At 41.6% G+C, this 19,629-nt stretch overlaps 1 protein-coding gene across 2 annotated transcripts; it reads left to right on the top strand.

Moving 5' to 3' along the window:
* Nucleotides 1-6,990: 6,990 nt before the first annotated feature.
* On the top strand, nt 6,991-18,681 carry TP53INP1 (tumor protein p53 inducible nuclear protein 1). 2 transcript variants are annotated; one of them, XM_014879821.2, is made up of 4 exons: nt 6,991-7,088; nt 10,187-10,462; nt 10,960-11,308; nt 15,276-18,681. In XM_014879821.2, exons 2-4 carry the CDS (start codon nt 10,351-10,353, stop codon nt 15,523-15,525), a joined length of 711 nt encoding a protein of 236 aa, XP_014735307.1. In that variant the 5' UTR covers nt 6,991-7,088; nt 10,187-10,350; the 3' UTR covers nt 15,526-18,681. The 2 variants fall into 2 exon arrangements, with proteins under 2 accessions (XP_014735307.1, XP_014735306.1); XM_014879820.2 differs by having other exon boundaries at nt 10,957-11,308.
* The last annotated feature ends 948 nt before the right edge of the window (nt 18,682-19,629 follow it).

Here is a 19,629-nt window from a genome sequence, read left to right as displayed (position 1 = left end):
AGCAACTTACAGCCATTTGAGAAGTTCTTAGGTAGCCTAGAGTAAAAAGGGTTAAGTGCAAACACCTCTCTTGCATCATCCCAGTGGAGTGCCTGGCTGCCTGACCACATCCTAGGTATGAGGAACTCGGGCAGAGTTACGTAGTCTGCCCTAAGCCACGCATCAGGTTAACAACTAAATCTGGAGCTATAGATCTCTTGCTGTAATGGCTGGACAACATGACCTTGCTAGCAAGTTATACTAAAACCTTTGCTGTCATCTGGGGAGTTATATTGTGATGTAGGAAAGCTAAACTTTTCTGTGAATGCTAACTTTTCCAAACTGGAAGGGCATGTGGAAAGGACAATCTGTCCCTTGCCTGAAGGCTTCATTATCACAAATCTTGAAGAGACTGAGACCTCATAAATTCATTATTGTTGAGGACCAATTTGAAATGCTATCTGAAAAAATAGATGTAATATTAGATCCTGAGCTGCAGAGATTCAGTATGCAAGGATAATGCTCGCACCTGGCTCCTGTAAGATGCTTAATCCCACAGACAAGACCTCCTACACTATTCATTCATTCAGCCACACTCAGCTGGCACAGAATGCTGATGTTCATGTATGTGAGCTACATAAACATGCATGCATGTATGCTGTAATGCACTGCATAAATAAATTATGAAACACACAAAGACACACATATATATTTGTATATAACCCATGTTAAAATGGGGCTGGAACGTGCAAGCTAAGGACATTGAAGTATTGACTGCTTTGTTACAAATGCAGTGCCTGAGACCTGGGTGCAGGAAAGGTCATGTCTTTTTTATCCACCATGATCACTTCAGCCTCCATTGCAATAGACATTATTAGCTATTAGTTATTAGTTTTCCTCTCAGAAGTATTTGGCCTTTTTTTTAAAATTGGGACTGGTCTGAGTTACGGTGAGGAACATTGGCTCAGTATTTGTAAGAAGTATTCATGGATGAAAAGAATAACAATGCAGAATTATGGTGTGTGGCTTTGTACCCTGAAAAGACTAAGAAATTTTTCAAAATAATGATAATTTACAATTAGATGGAATCTTACAGTTGAAATCCAAGTACATCTAAGCATATGATATGATTCACATTACTTGGTGCAAAACTGATGTTGCTAATTCTTTTGTAACTTGTCACAACAGAACAAAGAGAGTGGGCTCTATTTTAGGAAGCATATGAATCAGTGGGAGAGCCAAAAGGAAACAAATGGATCACTGGTGAGACTAAAAATGCCTCAGAGATGTGAGCCGTGTGTCTGCTGACTCTGAGGTTGTGCAGAAAAAATTCGAGGAAGGGTTTTAAGCATGGCTAACCACACAAAAAAAACGTTTTGAGCTGACAATTTAAGGAGGAAGTGATCTTGCACACTGTCCGTCCTTCCTACATGATTTACAACAAAGATATGATATAGACAGACACTGTTTATTCTCTCACTGAACATTATCTGACAATCTTTAAAAAGTAAATCCAGCAGAGGAAAATAAATTATATGATCAAGGAATATAATTTATGCCTAAACAACCTGTATTAACTGATCAAGAAGCCTATACATTGACTATGGGGTGCTATCATCCTAGCATCACTGCTGAAATGAAGAACAAAAAAATGAAGGTTTAATAACCATGGGTAATAACTCATCAACATCTGAAGCATGCAAGAATTTCATAAGTGTAACAAATGCATGTTCAGTGCCACAGTGAAAGTTCATGGGTCATTTCCCCTTTGGATGTTAAGAACACTTTGCTTGGCTGTGTTAGGTGGGAGGTTTGCTTCTGGAAAGGTTCTCTAATCACATGGCAAAGAAGAGAACAGTAGAAAAGTATTCCTGGCTGTACTCAGAGGTACAATAGGGTCTTTTTTTACTGAGTGCTGAAAGAGAGGACAGGTTCAGGCAAGAATAATGAAAATGCACTGGACTTCTTCTAGTACAAGAGACAAATATGAGAGAGGACAGACAATCTCAATGGAAAATATTTAATGAATGCCTCTGGGCTCAGGAGAAAAATCATTCCCATAATGACAAGAAGAGGCATCTGTCTCTAGCTCTCTGCTGGCTGGCACTGCAGTACAGCACTACCTGCTGTGATGCCCAACACGCTTCAGCCCAAGCTAACAATTCAAATGCTGCCACTGAAGGTGTTCTAGAAAAAAGCAGAATTATTCAGACCATTGAAATCTGTACCGACTTCTAAGAGGATTTTTATTTTGACAAGAAGAAAAAGCTAAAGCTTACCATTATTTTTTCAATCTGGCTATGATTTATAATGGCTTCCTGCCAATGGCAATTTGAAGGCAGAGTTATACCTGGTTTTGCTCTCAAACAATACGAAAAGCAGGATTTGTATTTTGACAGTTTTGAAAGAAAATGAGTTTTTTTCTAAAATGCACTCCGCTGAAAAGGGCAACAGATTGGATGTTTTAAGATAATTGTTCTTCTTAAAATGGAATCCTTCAACTTTTTCAGTCTGTCTTAAAGGATCAAATCCAGTAATTTCTGCCTCCTTGGATCTTTCTCAGCCAAATCATGAGGGTTCTAGTCATGTCAAAATTGGATTCTTGAATTTGCCGAATTCGTTCTGTAGAAATAGAGTAACAGGTCTCTAACACCTGTTTTGCATAAAAGTCTGGAAAGGCCTGCTCTTACTCAAATTGTAATTTTGCTGTTTGGGAAAACAGCATTAGAAACTTGTGACTTATAGCAGAAACAATCAATCTATCATTTTGAAACCAGTGTGGCAGAAATCTTTGTACTAAATAAAGTCAGGGGAAGAAGAGCAGAAAAGTAAGTGCCTGTTTTAGTTGAGACTGATATTTAAATCTAGAAGTCCACTTCAAAAATGGGATTGACATTTGGACAAGCACACAAATGTCAGACTGTGCTTTTTTAGGCTTGGATCTGTTTAGACTGTTCATGCTTTAAGCAGCAGGTTTGAAGTGTTTGTACCTAAATTTGGATGGAAAAGTTTGGGCTCTTTGGAACAGTAGCTAGTATCTTTTCCATAGGAAAAACAAATAAAAAGTCTAAACCAACACAACAGTATTTCATTGTGGTTAATCATAAACTTGAGATATTTTTAAAATTAGAAACCCTGGATGTTTCTGCATAATGCAGTAGGATATACCAGGGTGTATCTGATAGCTGTGATCTTGCAGTATCACACACATCTCTTCCCATACAGCACAGGACTTTCTGCCACAGCCAGATGGAAGCTGTAGGGCAGAAGGTTTTAGACTTCTTTACTAGGCTTAAGTTGAGAGCATCGGTTTCTAACTTATCATTAAACTGATACGTCCATTTTGGTAGCTGTGCTAGACTGACCTTAAAACAATGGCACACATCAGCAAAGGTGACAGGTGTGAAGGTTCCTGTACTGATACACCAGATTCTTTCTGTGTGGGAATGATAGGTATGTTTATGTAAATCACTCAGAGTGGTATCAAGCTGGTTTTTACATATTGTTTGGAAAGAATTCTTATTTATCTTTGTCTGGAGGATATATCTTGTCCAAAGTTTAGAGATGATTTTTTTAGTATGTGCGAACTTTGTTTGGTGTGGTTCTCCCTCCCGCTACTCAGTATTTCTAATACAGAGACAGATCTGCATTCTCACCTACCCTTGAAACAGGCACGACTGTGAGTAGGGCCTCTCCAAGGGGCACAACACATGGCAGTGCTTTGTTGTAAGCTCAATGCACTCATTGTAACTCGCAGGTCTTGTGGTAGGAAGGTCACTCTCTACTCCATGGCTATACACATATTGTGCCTGCTCAATACTGCTGCAGTATTTCATCGCAGTGGGAGCCCAGACAATAGGTCATGCCTTGCATTAATGTGTAGGATCTTGAAAAATCAATACAATTCAAATAACAGGGGACTGCTGCCCAGTTGTTTACTATTCCCAGGACACACAGAGCAGCAATGTCTGTGCCATTAAGCTGCCACTGAGCACATAGAAAGTACAATGTGTACAAAGAAAGTGCTCTCTGCTAACTTATGCCAATAAATCCAGAATCATGCATGGTCACATGTTATTGGGAATATGAATGGTTCCCTTGCTGCAGAGATCTCTTCAGAATATTTTCTGTAATACAAATATAAACATCAAATTCCTCAAAGGAAGGCCAGTTTCTGAGTCAATTTTTGCGTCCAGCAAGCCCCAGACCTAAGCAACTGTATCTCTTTTGCTGAAGACCTACTCTAACCATTAGAATCAACAGAAAGGCTAATTGATTTGAAAGGCTTTGGATAAAGCATCCAAGCTGCACTACTGCAATCACCAGAAAATTTATCGTTGACCTCAGCACAGGGTGAAATACCCGGGCTCTTGCTCAGCAGGTATTTGAGTCCTCACACGTAATTTATTTCATTATGAACCATTCATATGCCTAAGTACTTGTCAGATATGGAACAAAAGTGTGATGGTTGCCAGGCTGAGAAAGAGAGTAACTTTCAGAACTGCCTTTCTCCTGCCAACAGCAATGATATTTGAGAATAAGAATAAGCAAGTTCATTGTTTCCACCATTTTGTTACAATAGAGAATTAAGAAATAAGTGAAAGGAAAATGGAAGAATTTGAGAGCAACACTACAGAGAGAGGAGAGCTTCTATTCCTTCTCAGGGGACTTTCAAAAATATAAACAGTGACTTTTTATCTTCATTAGGAGTCTGTGTTTCAATTACAACCCAAGCTTTCCTAGGGCTTGCCTACACTGGAAAAATACATTATGTTAATTGATTAACATGTAATGCTTAATATAACAGTCAGTATAAACAAAGACTAAGGCTTTGACATTTTTTGTTTTGGTTGACCCAAGGTAACCCAGCTGCCAAACATGACAGTTCTTGTCTACACTAAGTGGTTTGTATCACCTTAATTAACGTGTTCTAACACTATGTAATTTTGCCATACAGATTAGTCCTTTGGGGCATTTATTCTGTACATTTAATTTTCTGTCTCGCCTATCTTGAATTTGCAGATATGCACTGCTTCTCCCCTCCCCCTTCTATCCTGAAGCCGCTATCATTGAAAATTGAAGAGACTTTGTAGGCATTCTCATTTCTTGCTTCAGCTTATAAACTGAAAGCTCAATCAATATACTATTTGTTTATGTCCCTTGATAGTGCTGATATTACAAAAATAAAGTTGATATTTTAATTCAGGAACTGCTAGTTCCGCATAGAAAAGTATAATCAAATACAAGCTAATTGAAGCTTTTGCGAAAATATTACAGATTGTACAGCTAGGCAGTCTCTTGGTCAACTCACACAGCCTATTCCAGCCAGAGGAGGGCACTTTGCAGCATTTCTCCAAAATCTACTTTTTCTATTTTGTTTTAAATAGAGAAGCATTCTCCTTACAAGAAAATGAAGGGAAAAAAAAAAAGAAAGAGAAAGCAAAAAAGTAGACAAGAAAGATATCATTAAACATTGAGGTTAAAAGATCAAGTTTATCTGGACTCTAGCAACGGAGATACTCATGCTGCACACATAATATTTTATTACAAAATAATATTATTTTATAATAAACCAAGTTCCACAGCACAACTGAAACTATGAAAAATACTAAATTGGTATGACATTTTTCATGTAAAATGCTATTTGGCTACATATCACTGATTCATTTCAGCATCTTCTGAAGGACACAGATCTTTGTCCATCCAGCACTCACTGCAGTCTGAAGTGACTATTAACTTTCTGATATACTCAGTTATATTAAGTGACTGAAGGCGTGCAGCACAGCCACATCAGCTCTCCTTGACTGTAACTTCACTGTCCAGAAATTCCTTTCTGAGAAATGAGCAGCTGAAACAAAAGTACTGCATTTACATTAATTGCCTCTTCTTTCTTTTTTTTTCTTTCCTAAAAAGATGGGGTAAGTGATCTAATGCATGAGTTTTCTAGGACTTTACATCTGTGACTTGGTAACTTTACAGCCCAGCTAAGGTGCTTCAGCCTAATAAATGTTGAGAGATGTGATTCTTCTCCTATACTCTGCTCCCATAAGGCCCCACTTGGAGTCCTGCATCTAATCCCCAGCACAGGAAGGATATGGACCTCAGTACAGGAGAGGTGTGAAGTTCCTGGAGCAGGTCTAGCCGACAGCTACAAAGTTGGTCAAGGGACTGGAGCATGTCTCTCATTAAGAAAGGCTGAGGGAGCTGGGCCTGTTCAGCCTCAAGAGGAGGCACCTGAGAGGGAACCTCACCAATGTCCATCAGGCTCTGAAGGGAGGGAGTCCAGAGGATGGACCAGGCTCTGCTCAGTGGCACCAGGCAATAGGACAAGAGGCAATGAGAAGAAAATGATGCACAGGAAATTCCACCTGAACATAAGGAAAAATTTCTTTACTCTGTGGATGACTGAGCAGTGAAACAGGCTGCCCAGAGATGCTGTGGAGTCTCCCTCACTGGAGATACTCAAGAACCATCTGGACACAATTTTATCCATGTGCTCTAGGATGGCCCTGCTTGAGCAGAGAGGTTGGACCAGGTGACCCACTGAGCTCCCTTCCAACTTCATCTGTCACCTGATTCTGTGACCTGTTGGAACAAGTTCAGAGGAGTGACACCAAGATGACTGGACGGATGGAGCACCTCTCCTGTGAAGAAAGACTGAGAGCAGGGATTGTTTAGCTGTGAGAAGGCTCCAGGGAGACCATACAGTTTTTCACGGTGAGGGTGGTGAGGCACTGGAACAGGTTTTCCAGAGAAGCTGCAGCTGCCCCGTCCCTGGAAGCTCAAGGCCAGGTTGGTCACAGGAGCAGCCCAGTCCGCCGGAGCCGTCCCCGTTCACGGCAGGGTTTGGGGCCGCCACCACGGCCCCGCTCCCTGTCGGCCCCGGGCACAGCGAGGGGCGGGGCGAGGGGGCGGGGCTGAACCGCCAGGCCCCGCCCCCTCTGCTCCCCGCCCGCCCGTCACGTGCGTTAGCGACAGGCGGCGGCGGCTCCCATTGGCGGAGCGGCGGGGGGCGTGGCCGGCGGCCGGTCCGTCAGCTGCGCCGGGCCCTGACAACAAAGGGCTCCGCGGAGGCGGCCGGGCGCGGGGCTGGACTGGCCGTGGTCTGGGTGAGTTCGCTTTGCGGGGAGCTACGGGCACCGAGCGCGCTGCCGGTGTCCCGGGTGTGATGGTCTCCCGCGGTCGGAGCGGTGGAAGGCAGCACCGGCGGAGCCCCCGTTTTCCCGTGCGCCCATCCCGGCTTCTCTCCGCTGGGAAGGCGCCGAGGCCGGGGGCTTCTGGCGTTTTCCCAGCTATGGAGCAGGCGGTGGTCTCGTCCGCCCGCCCCCGGGCAGCCTCGGGAGCGCAGCCGGGAAGGTGCGCAGCTGCCGGGGCTCTGCCGGGTCGCTGGACGCGGCCGTGTGGAGCCTCCTGGTGGCGGCCCGGGGGTGGGGGCGCGGGGGGTCTGCGGCTCGGCTAACACAGGGGCTGCGCTGGAACTGGGAGGTGTCTTTTTCTGGTTGTGTTGTGTTTTCTTTTTGCTTAGCATATATTCCATCTCTTTTGCTGGGTTAGAAACAAAAAAAAAAAAAAAAGGAAAAAAACTTTTTTAGTTGCAGCGATACTGTATTGTTGACATTCATTGGATGTGTTATCTATAACAGCCTCTTAGTCATTTCTGTAGCTGAGTCAGTTGCTCCCAGGCTTGTGTTTTCCTGCAGCTGACAGTTCCTGTCTAGGAACCTCTCTGGGTGTCTGTCCTGCTTTCCTCCCCGGACGATGGCCCTTGAGAACAGCCTAACTTCTCTTTTGCTGTCTGGCTTGCACAATAGCACACAAGCGTGGCCTTTTTAAAGGCGCTTGTCCAAAAGGATGTCAAAGCATCAGCCACTTTCTAAATGTACCGTGGTTTAAGCCCAGCTGGGGATGAAACCAGGACAAAATGATTCACATGTTTTTTTGGATCCTCCTTGGGGTGGGGGAAGGGAAAAATGGGACAAACTGCTTTTGATCTACAGAGAGTAATTTGTGGGTCAAAAGCTGAGGTTTGTTTCACTCACATTCTGGGGAATAGTGATCTCTTATTTGTAGAGGTTAATTATTTTATGTTGCTGTGATGCCTTGGGAGCCTTTCTAGAGGGAATGTGAGCTCTCATCTTGCTCGTCTCTGTGCACAGAACACAAAGACAGCCTCTGCCTGAAGGTACCTCCAGGCTTCATCTAGGAAGGAGGCAACACACATGTGTGGGAGTATAGGGAAAGCCAGTGCTGATCAGCAGCCATGCAATGGCTTATTAGTTAGCCTAAAGAAAAAACAAACTCGTTTTTTCATAGGCCTGGTGCCAGGAGAGAGGGAAGGATGTGGAAGGTAACTGGAAAACTACCTTCTTCAAGCTTTCACTTAGAGTTCATTTCCTTATCCGTAGTAAGCTCTGCCTCTAACTGAAGCACTCAAACCTTCTTGAGAAGGTGCTTAGGAACACTGTAGGCATTTGGCATTTCCTTATGTAAGCCATACATGGCTTAGCAACCTTAATGGTTAAAAGTGTTTCCTGCTGGCAACCACTGAAAGTTGAACTTTGCTGCTGCTTAAAGCCACTTCTGCTTGCTCTGGGAATAAAAGAAGGCAATAAGTGTTTGCCTCTTTCTTCACATAATTGACTACTGTTGTAATTTTTTTCTTCCCTCTATTAAGCTTTCCAATTTTTAAAATTTTGTTGGTTTTCTTTAGACTTCTGATCATTTTTGTAGCTCTCTTTAGGAGAGACCTGATGTTTCATTTTCAAGTGTGGTACTTAAAAATAGACCTGTATTACTATTGCAACTGAGCCTGTTGTTTCTAGTCCTCTAGTCAGTCTCTTCTCTTGAGGAACTAGAGTGCATAACTTCATGAGTTTTACTGTACCTTTTCATATTGCTCCTCAAGACTATTATAATTCTGCTCTTATCCTTCTGTGTTGTCTGAATAAGGAGGAAGCTGCATAAATGTATACAGGAGCAGTGCTGCATGGAGCAAGTGCTTGTCCTTACCTTGAACAAGTGGGTGATGGGGTCTGGTTTCCTGGGATAAGATGACACAAGGGGCCCAAATGACTCTTTAGTATGGCCTGACAGTTCTAGGGTGAAGCAGGGTATACTGGCCTATATATAAACAGTATTCTTTCTGGGTTATATCTTTTAATACCTGGATTTGTCTACTGTCATGTATCTTGCTCCCTTTCTGAATGCAGGCACTCATACTGTCTTACATGGATATATTCTTCTGAGTTTAATTATTAAACAGGTATTTAACCTGTAATAATTCTGACCTACTGTGATGATTCAAATATTGCTATGGCCAAAAATAACTTGTAGTTAAATTGGTGAATATTTTCCCCATAGTTTTTAGTTTTTCACCTGCTTTAATGGCTTCTATTTATTGGCTTATACATAAATATCAAAGGCTGTGAGTGTGCTGATCTGAGGTGTTTAAACATTCAGCTTCGTGGTACTAATACAATTTTGTTTTAACCGCCAGATGCAGAGGTCAGGTTTGTGGTGACCAATTACATGTAGATTTAGGGGAGTTAATTGAGAAATAAGCACTGGTTTTGTTAAACATACCCCATACTTTTCCATGTTCCTTAGACTTAGGATACATGACTAGTTGGGTGGTTGCTGTGAAAATGATCTCACTGTTAACTGTGGTGTACTTTGAACCTGAAGACGGGATGTGCCTTGCTACTGTGTTAACTTGTAGTCAGCAGCCCTGAGATGTGTATGATGGAACAGAGAAGAAACACTGCTTTGGGCTTCCCTGGGAACCCTCACAGGGGCTCCTCTGTGTCAACATGAGATGAGTTTCTGGAGCAGAAAATATGCCCTTGCCTTTGGTGTCTCCCTGACATGCAGGAAGACAGGGAGGGAGCTGGGGGAGTGTGGACAAAAGAGTCCTGTACAAGAATCCTCTCCTCCCTTAGGAGAAGGTGGGATTGACAGCTGAACAGATATTTTCTTGGGGAGGAGGTCTGAAATGAAGGCAGTCAGCTCCCAAGAGAGACTTAGGATTGGCTTTTCTGTGTGTATCTAGCTGGGAGGGGAGGGCGAATGCCAGTGAAGCTGCCTTTCTTCTTTGGGGAAAAATGTTCACTGGTACCTCAGACTGCACTAACAAGGAGCTTTTAGTTTGTTTCCCTAGGGATGTTACCTGTGGTTTTGTCATTAAGATGCTTGTCATCATCTTTTACAGGTTTCACGTAAACTGTTTACAAGTCATGCTTTTCCTGTACCTAAGCTGATAAAGCATCTATGCACTTTAGTCCCAAGTCTGTGCCACTCTGCTAGTAGTGTGAGCTGTGCCTTGAACCTTGGATATAAAGACTTACCAGCCAAAGTCTTGTTCCTGCCTTAGTAATGTTCCAGAGGTTAAATAACATGCTCATGGGAGAGATTGATAGCTTGTCCAGCCAAAAGCCAGAGTTCAGTGAGAAAGAAGATGACGAATGGATTCTGGTTGACTTTATAGGTAAGATGTCTTTCAGACATAAGTTCTGGTTTTGTCTTGCTCTGACTTTTGCTTGTCTTACTTGCATGTGAACAAACCAGTAGCTTGGGGAAACTTTATCTTAACAAAACCAGTGTGGGATTACTGTGCAGGGTGTCATCCAAACAAATGTTACATGTTGTGTAAATTGGTGAGAAAAATGATGTCAGGTTTATAAGCCTGACACAGGCTTCAGCAAAACCACTTGTACAAATAAAATATATTTGACTCCTTTCGCAATTATATAGCTTTACTGATAACAGTTGTTTCACATGTCTAACATGGCTTGTCTGGGAGCTCCTTTTTCCCCTCCCCTGCTTTTTAAAACTTAAAACTTGTGTATGTGCTAACAGGGCTTTTTTTTAAATTATTTTTTTCATATCCCATTTCTGGCTATATGGAACTGTGGTGTTCTCAACCTCCTGCGATCAACAACATCCGTGGGTTCCTCTCCACTGACGAATGGTCCCCTACAGCAGACGCTTGCACTAATTGCTCTGTGGAGGAAGCAGACCTTGTTGAACCATCAGCCACGGACAGCTCGCCTGTCTTCTCTTGTTTATCATCGCCCTTGGAACACTTGCCAGAGGCCAGCGAGTCTTGCTTCATCCAGTTTGAGTCATGTCCTATGGAGGAGAGCTGGTTTATTACCCCTCCCCCATGTTTTACTGCAGGTGGATTAACCACTATCAAAGTGGAGACCAGTCCGATGGAGAACCTCTTAATAGAGCATCCCAGCATGTCTGTGTATGCTGTCCACAACACCTGCCACAGCCTTAATGAGACTGCATGTGGGGATGAGGAGTTTCACAGCCCAAGTAGTCCCAGGTATGTCTGAATCCTCTTGATGAGGAGCTCTGGTGCTGAAAATATCTGGTTTCTCCTTGGTAAACTTAGACACTTAATACTGAATTTTCTAGCTAGTTTCAGGGTAGGTGAATAAAGCATGAATACCACATAATGTGTGTAGAGTGGTAAGGCCTGCTCAGAAAAATGTTATACAAGATGGCCACGTTGGCAAACAATTGGGTATGCATTTTGGCACTAGAGTAAATATTTATGGAGCCTTATTACTCCCTTGCAGAGTATGTTCCAGTCCTGTGCAAACTGGTGGCAGTTAACTCTATAGCCAGTAACATAGATATGAAAGCACTTTGCCCCCTTCACAACTTTGTGTGTTTTTCATAACTGCTATTTAGTACTCTTTCAGTCACCTTGTGAGATGAAACATAGAACTTTAATGATCCTGGCAGGGAAGTGGCTTGGGTTTAGATGGGAGGCTTCTTAGGGTTTTTTTTATTCCTCAACCTAGTGATAGATAGGGACAGGATTAAATTTACCCACAAGTGGCTTGTGGAGCCAAAGCAAACTGAAAGATTCACAAAACTTAGTCCTCTCAATGTGAAAGTCCAAGCTGCAGACTTGTATTTTTGGCAAAGTAAGAAGTACTTTTGGTTTTGGGTCCTAAAAAATCTATGTGCCTATTGTAGAGGTGTATTTGCCATGTACTGCCATTCTTTGGTGTTGGTGTATGCAGCTATACCAGTATAGTATACATGGCTGTATGCAAATAGAGTATTTTTTTGCCATTATGACTCTCCACTTGCCCTTGTGTTCATTGCTTTTGAAATAATTGGGTGTTTTGTGAATCCTGGTTAATAAGAGACTGACTTTTCATACCATCTAGTTCTTAAATTTAGAAACAATAATACTAAAAAAAAAAAAATCACAGTATACTAGGCTTTGATATACAGGAAGAAATTAGTATAGGGGTTGAGTTGCTGTAGGTATTGATTTGTCTGATCAGCCCCTTGCCATATTTAAGTTTTTAGTTTAAAGAAACAGATGACTTTGAGATGACACACTGCTGTATAATGTTAAAGAATAGTGCTGATACTATTGATCTTGCTGTGGGATTTGTATAATTATTTGGAGAGGACAAATGATGTTAATCTAGGTTAAGTTAAATTGGGGGAAACTGTGAACAGACAACATCTTTGCAATGAGGGTCTGAAGGAATCTGCAAAAGACAGTAAGCCACTTTATCTAAAATACCAGTTTTCAATTAATAGTAACACTCAAAAGTTGGATCCTGGCTTTTCAGTCACTTGAACTGGGGATACTTATGTAAATTCATACAGAGAATAACCCTGCCTTGTGTTATACAGTACAGTTAACCTGCTTTAATGTGTGGGGAAGCTAGAGGTGTGCTCTTCAGCTGATGTGTAATTTTCTTCACACTGAACTCTGTGCTGTTGCCTTGTCAGAGGATCTAGGCTCTTGTACAGGGTATTTTGTATGACAACTGGGATGAGATTTAAGTCTAAAGTGAGGTAGACCACAGAATTTGGGAACATTGGTTACACTGATATTGCAGTAAGTTTCAAAAGCTGTTATGAAGTCTCTAGTGGTTTAATGGTTGGCCATTTAATATTGTAGGGCCAAGAAAAGCTGCTTAAGGCACACTGGCACAGTAAGTACTGCTGTTTTGGAACAGTGCTTTTTGTTTGATCAGGCTGCTAGCAACACTGCTTCCTCTAGAGCCTTGTCTGCCAAAGCAATACTGGTTTTAGGACTAACCTTTGTGCCAAATGATTACTTGATCAAGCCTAACTACATCTGCTTTAACAAGCCAAAATGCTAAGTGCATAAAAATTACTTAAATAATTGGGTTGGGGGTCTGAAGCCTTTAATGTTTCTTGGGAGGTGTGGTTCTGTAGCTCAAAGAGCAGGACACTTCTGCTTTCTAGCAAAATAGACCCTGGAGGTGCAGCAGAGAATGTATGTAGTGATGGTCTGGCTTAAGACACAGCCTCTCTAAAATTCCCTTTTGACAATATGATAGAGACTCATCAACTCTGTTCTCTCAGTGCATGGAGCTTACTAGTGCCAGCCTACCAAATGCACCCAGGATACCAAAATGCTGCATTTTGGAAGAGTAGGTGGCTGTTTAGCTAATTGAAACCACCTCTGCTATCTCAGTGTCACTTTATGATGACAAATAGAAGAGTGTTGGTTTGCAAACCATTACTGGAAGGGTATTTGATAAAAAGGGAGGAAAACCTTAAGTATCTTCAGCCAGCAAGTTTAAACCAGTCCTTCTCCTTTTGTGGAGGAAATGTTTTTTTATTTTAAATTCCTTTCAAAGCAAAAGGATGTTGTATAAACTTCCCTATTTGTCAGATTAGTCATATTTTTCCATAACAAAACCACAACAGTTTGTATTAACAGTTTCTGCCCTTTGCTAGCTAAGGGTATACTTAGGAAATACAGGTTGCAATAACTGTGGTGTGGCTTCCTGGCTCCTTAATAGCTTACCCCAGAAAGGCTTCACTTGCAGTTCCACCTCCAGCACTGTTGGATGTACTAAGGGATCACTTCACTTAGAAAATAGTAGTCCCATATTTGCACGTACCCTCAGGTAAATTAAACTGGTGAAATCTGCAAAGAATATATTTACAAGGCATTATGAATTGATTTGTGCTTGTTATTTACTTATTTTTTGCTTGATATTTCAAGTGCTAGGTTTAGGACAATATCCAGTGAACAAAAAGGGGAAGACCAGCATGTCACATATGACTGTTCTGCAGTCTCTAGTCTTCAGTCAGTCATATCAAGCTAATCAAGGATCCAAAAGCAAGATTAGGATATTTAAAATAAGAAAAAAGTAGAAGGAAGGAAGTATTCCCTTGCTAACAAGATGTATTTCCCTCCAGTGTGGAGTGGGAGGAGGCAGAAGAGCTTATTTTGTGTCAGGCACCTGCAGAGTTCCAGAGTTAAGGCTACCAAGGGTGTGCCATGGCAGACCGTACTTATGTCTACAGAGACATCATACAATAATTGCAAGTTAAGCTCTTTCAGAAGAGACTTTATGATAAAGTCATGCTAGTGTTGAAAGATAGACCTCTTGCTCATGCCTGGGCAAGTTCCTGGTCTTGCAAACATCTTTCCTGGGCACCACTGCACAGTTGACAACTGGTTGTTAGGCCCTGAGTGGGGAGAGAGAAAGCAAGAAACTGCTGCCATTGGTCTCACACCAGCTCTAGCACTCAGATTAGGGTTTTGTGTTGCTTTTTAAATGGCTAGGCTATTTTAAACTTTACTTTGGAAGTTTCAGGAAATGCCAGTGATTGTTCTGTCAAGTAGGGAAGTCCTTTTTCAATATGTCAGTCATGGCTTGCATAGGCTGCTGGTTTGTTTTTCACTAGTGCATGATGAAGCAAAGGTTGGCCAAAACTGCTGACTCGCTGCTCATGAAATTTAGGGGGCTGGTTGAGGAACAATCCTTCTAAGTTATTTCTCATGTGTGTCACAACTGGTCTACCTTTCCATTCCTCTGCATTAACCTTTGGATTTACTTGTGTGGCTGACAATTGAAATGCACTTTTGTTAGTGTGCTTCTGATTTCAGGCTGAACCACCTATGTTCAAGATGAATTTAAACCAAACTTTGCCTAGTGGATAACACTCAAGTCTTCTAAAGCTGGAGCATTGTGACACACATTGCCTTATATTTCTGATTTGTACTGTATCTTGGGCTTAGGGAGGTGGTGTGGGGAAGAAAGAGCAGATAGAGTAAAACACCACAAGTCCTAAGGCTGTTGTGGGGCCCTCACACAGAAAGTGATTTAGCAGTGAGTAAGTGGCTTGACCTCACCTCAGCCCAAATCTTTGTCCAGTAGAATAAGGGTACCCTTTTGAAGTGCTGGACGTTGATGTCCATGTTCTAGCTTTTATTTTGCTTGTCTTTCCAAAGCACCTCAGTGGTGACTGATACCTACTTGTTACATTTTTAGACTGGAGGCCCGAAATGAAACAGGACAGCGTGTTCACTGCTACGTCACGGCTCTTGCTACTAGTTCAACTTTTCTGGAAAAAAACAAGAGCTTTCGTCCTACCCACTGGATAAAAGAACATAATGAAAGACACTATCTCAACAGAAACAGTCTCCGTCGCCTGAACCTGACCCGGGATTGCCACTCTCGGCAAATCAAGCACAACGGACTGTTTGTTCACCAGCCTTGCCAGCGTCAGTTCAATTACTGATGGTTCTTGTGGTTTTAATCTATGGGCTAATTGTTCCTTAGGTTACTCTTGTGTAGGTAAGTGTGGTCAATCTGAAGCTGATCGTCAATCCCTCAAACACAATCGTAACTAGTGTTGCATTCTTTTCAAAAGTTATATAAATCTTCAAACATCTTGCATCAAGTTCTAAATGTTGATGTTAAATATCAGTGTCTTGGAAGCCTATCAGTACTATAGTTTGTGTGCTGTTTTATAAACTATGATGTATAGATGGGTTCTTAGTTGGTATTTTAAGGAAACTTAACTGAAATGGAAATCAGTTACATTTTGCATTAATCAAAATGGAGTTAGAAATTGAGGTTAGCCACGTGCTTTAATGACCAGTACTTGACAGCTTGTATATCTGTCTGTATTCAGCATATATGATTATTTTCCAATAAGGAAATACTATAGCTGCCAGTGGATATTACATAGCTGCATTGAGCTGTTTCAAGAAGGACATCTCATCTAAATTCCTAGAACTTACTTGTGTTAGTGGGGTCTGTGTAGGTGAGCTGGGTACTTGATATGGATATTGAAAGAGGGTTAAATGTCCCACCAATATTATTACAGTACAACATGGTATTGGTGTTACAGATATAGTACCTTACAGTGGAGTGGGAAGAAAAGTGAACCTTTGGGTGTAACATGCAGATGTACAACACAGAGAACTGAACTGGGTTTTACTAGGTAAAGTTTTAGTTTCTCTATTTCTGTCTTTGAAGCATGTATTTCCCCTACCCTATCTTATTTAATCTCTAGTCTAGTTAAAGGAAAAAGATGGTGGATTGACCATTCTTTTAATCCTATCAGTAGCTGACTACTCTTCAAAGAAGTCAGGCTGATGGACAGCTATTTGAGCTACAAATTGGTATTAGATTTTTTTGTCTAATAAAAGTTGTCTCATATTTACTGATTGAGAGTAGCTCAGAAGTAGCTAGAAAGAAGCTTTTATTTGAAATTTTCTCTCTATGAAAATAAAATCCAAGTTAATGGAGACTGGAAATGAAGGGCAGTGTGAGGCAGGCAGAAGTGGATACTGAGCTAAACACAGCAATAACAGTATATAAAAATTAATTGATCAATCAGCCATGGTTGTTCTCCTAGCCCTTTGGAGGGAGGAGGACTGGATAGCAATTCTATGGACCAACAGGAAAGAAAAGCCATTCAAAATGATCAAGTAGTTTTCTTAAGAACATTGTGCAAGATGTTTTGGAAGTTGGCAGGCACTGCCAACTACAACTAGAGGTAAAGTTCACCTGTTAACAAAAGCTGTGTTGCACAGCAGCCAGTGGTATGCTGAACCCTGATAGATCAGTCTGGGAAGCAGATTAAATGGATATGGAAGTAAGGAAGCAGAAATCTGCACTGAAAGGGGGAAATTAAAAGTAAGGTTACCTTCTTTTTTGCCAGTGCTTAATGTGACTTGCTGTTTTCCCTTGCGTTTAGTGCCTAGGGCAATACAGTGTTAACATTACACTCAGCTGTGTCTTCCAGTAGTCCTTACACAGAAGATGGTAAAAGGAGTCATGTGAGGAGCCTTTGAAATAAGGCAAGGTCAATAGTATGAATTGTTCCAGGCCTATGAAGTATTTAAACTCAGCCAGATGCTTCAATTTCACTGAATCAAAACCTCAGCAATTCAGATTGATCTTGATGTAGTGGTACTGTTGTATGTTCTGCAGCTGGAATTGTTGTGGGACCTACATAGCATACAGGGAACAGCATTTATAACCTGTTTCACTGCAGATGTGCTGCTTCACTGCAATTAACGTCACAAAGGGATGTTGAAAATAATTAAATGTATAAAAGCAAGAGGTGCTTTCCTGGATGCACTAGTTTTTTGGTGAGGGGGGTTGACAAATTGAAGGAAAACAAAATTGGTCACATCATGAGTTTCCAAAAGAGATATTTTGTTACTGCTTTTTAGCAGTATGTACCTATGTCCATACAACAATTCTCATGTGGTCCAAATACTTTGGTTTATCTGCAAATAGCTGTAGTTTCACCAGTCTCTTATCTGTTCACAAGTACTCTTACTTGCCTCAGATTATCTACCTTTATCACTCCAACTTTTTGTCTAGCTTAAACTTCCTTATCCTTGCTGCCAACTTTCTAGCTCAGGAAAATTCTTTGCTTTCCTGTATTACTTTTCTTTATATAAAAGTAACTACTTTCCTTCAGCTTTAATTTTCTTAAAGTGCAATGAAGGAAGATGGAGTCTCCACCTCTCTATGTTGGAAGGAGTAAGTAATCCCTTAACTCCTAATGGGGAGATGGAGCTGAGAGTTTAAGGCTCCCAGGCATTAAAATGAGAGCCTTGGTCTGTTCTTCTCAGTAGGCAAGTTAAATGCAACTTTAGACTGCTCCTAGAATTGGGAGATACTGATCTTTTTATACTGCATTACTAGATGACTTTCTGGTGATGAAAACCTATATCTTTCAGGATATAAACTATTTTGTTGCACAAAGCTGTGCTTCTCAATTTGTAATATTGGAAACCATATTATTGTGTGAGATAGTACTACATCAATGGCTTTTTGTTAATTTGTTTTACATATTTATGTTGGTCTAGCCCTGTTTTGTGCCTGGAGCTATTGGGCAATTAGATTTGTTTTGGTTTTCTGTTTTAATAGTGAGCTGTGTGGCTTTTTATATGGTTTTTTGAATTGTATTAAAGTGTGTGTTTTTTTCTTGTAAAAGTGGAGGCCTTGCACTGTCTCATACTGATTGATATTCATGAATCTTGCAGAAATTGTATTTTCATATGTATTGGTCAATGGACAGATTTGCATTTTAAACTGTGCCTTCTACACAGCAAACTTGAAGATTCAAAAGGGACATTTCAGTTGGGATTAATACTGTACATCAGTCTATGCATATATGGCAGCTTTTCTCCAGAGCCACATCTCTATTTGTAGCAGTCCTTTTGATATGGAAGAATGTGTGGCTCTTATTTTTAATAGCTTAACACAAGCTGAAAACAGACAAAATACAGCACTTTGCCAAAAAAAAGTAGCATTGCTTAACCAGTGTATATTTACCGAAGTGATCTTCTGTATTTTGTTTTCATAGTGTGTTCTGCACACTGTGGGGAAACATGATCTTAACTCTCAATAAAAAATGGCCTATTAAAAATTGTCAGTCTGTTCTTTAATGTTACAGGTTAGTGAAAATCCAGGTGCCTGAGCATCTTCTTCAGGTGGCAGGTACAACTACTGAGGGTCTCAATGCTTGCTCCAGTGCAGCAGTTGCTCTGGGACTTGGTTTGCATTGCTGATCAGGTGATAATGTGCATCCGAGCAGTGTTGCACATCTCTGTGACTGCTGCCTTTCCTGATCAACATACAGGAACTCTGGAGGTGAACAGGACAGAGATAAAACACACATGAAGTGTGCATGGGGTGGGGGAATTCTTTCTGTATCTTGGCTGAAGCTCTCTTGTTTCAACTCATGCCCCACTGCCTTTCATTTTCCTGCCATGAACCACCATGAAAAAATCTGTATGGAAAGCTGCTGGTACAGGTATCCTATGAGGGGGCAGAGATGCTGTGCAGATGCCTGGGGATGGGGTTAGGGAAGGCAAAGAAAAACCACCTGCAGCTGAACTTGGCAAGGGACATGGAAGGCATCAGGCCTTCCACAGATAGACCAGCTGCAAAAGAAAGATCAGAGAAAGTGTGGGCCTGCTGCTAACTGGGACCAGAATCCATGTGACCAAGGACATGGAGAAGGCTGAGGTACTCCCATGTCTTCTTTGCCTTGGTGTCTACTGGGAAGACCACCCTTTGGGACTGCAGGCTCCTGATGCCTGTGGGAAATGCAAAAGCAATGAAGATCAGCCCTTGGATGAGAAGTCTCAAGGTAAGAAATGCACTGTACAGTTTTATGGGATGTAACCATGATTGGTGAAGGAACTGGCTGATGTCTTTGTGAAGCTGTTCTTAATTGTCTGAAAGGATTTGGCAATGGACAGGATGCCTGAGGGCTGGGGAAAAGCAAGTGTTTTTCCCATCCTCAAGGCAGACAAGAAGATACAGGGGAGCAAGACTGTTCCCTTGATGTCTGGGAAGGTAATGGAGGAGA

This window comes from Sturnus vulgaris, chromosome 1 (genome assembly GCF_052056855.1).
Source record: "Sturnus vulgaris isolate bStuVul1 chromosome 1, bStuVul1.hap1, whole genome shotgun sequence".
NCBI classification, from domain to species: Eukaryota; Metazoa; Chordata; class Aves; order Passeriformes; family Sturnidae; genus Sturnus; species Sturnus vulgaris.
The sequence above is the reverse complement of the archived record's forward strand: the minus strand, read 5'-3'. Positions and strand labels throughout refer to the sequence as shown.

Excerpts from the sequence above, each read along its gene's own strand:
- TP53INP1 (XM_014879820.2), top strand. The coding sequence starts at position 10,351 with ATGTTCCAGAGGTTAAATAACATGCTCATGGGAGAGATTGATAGCTTG. Across the intron at positions 10,463-10,956 it reads GATTCTGGTTGACTTTATAG|CAGACGCTTGCACTAATTGC; the intron begins GTAAGATGTCTT and ends GGTCCCCTACAG. Across the intron at positions 11,309-15,275 it reads CACAGCCCAAGTAGTCCCAG|ACTGGAGGCCCGAAATGAAA; the intron begins GTATGTCTGAAT and ends TTACATTTTTAG.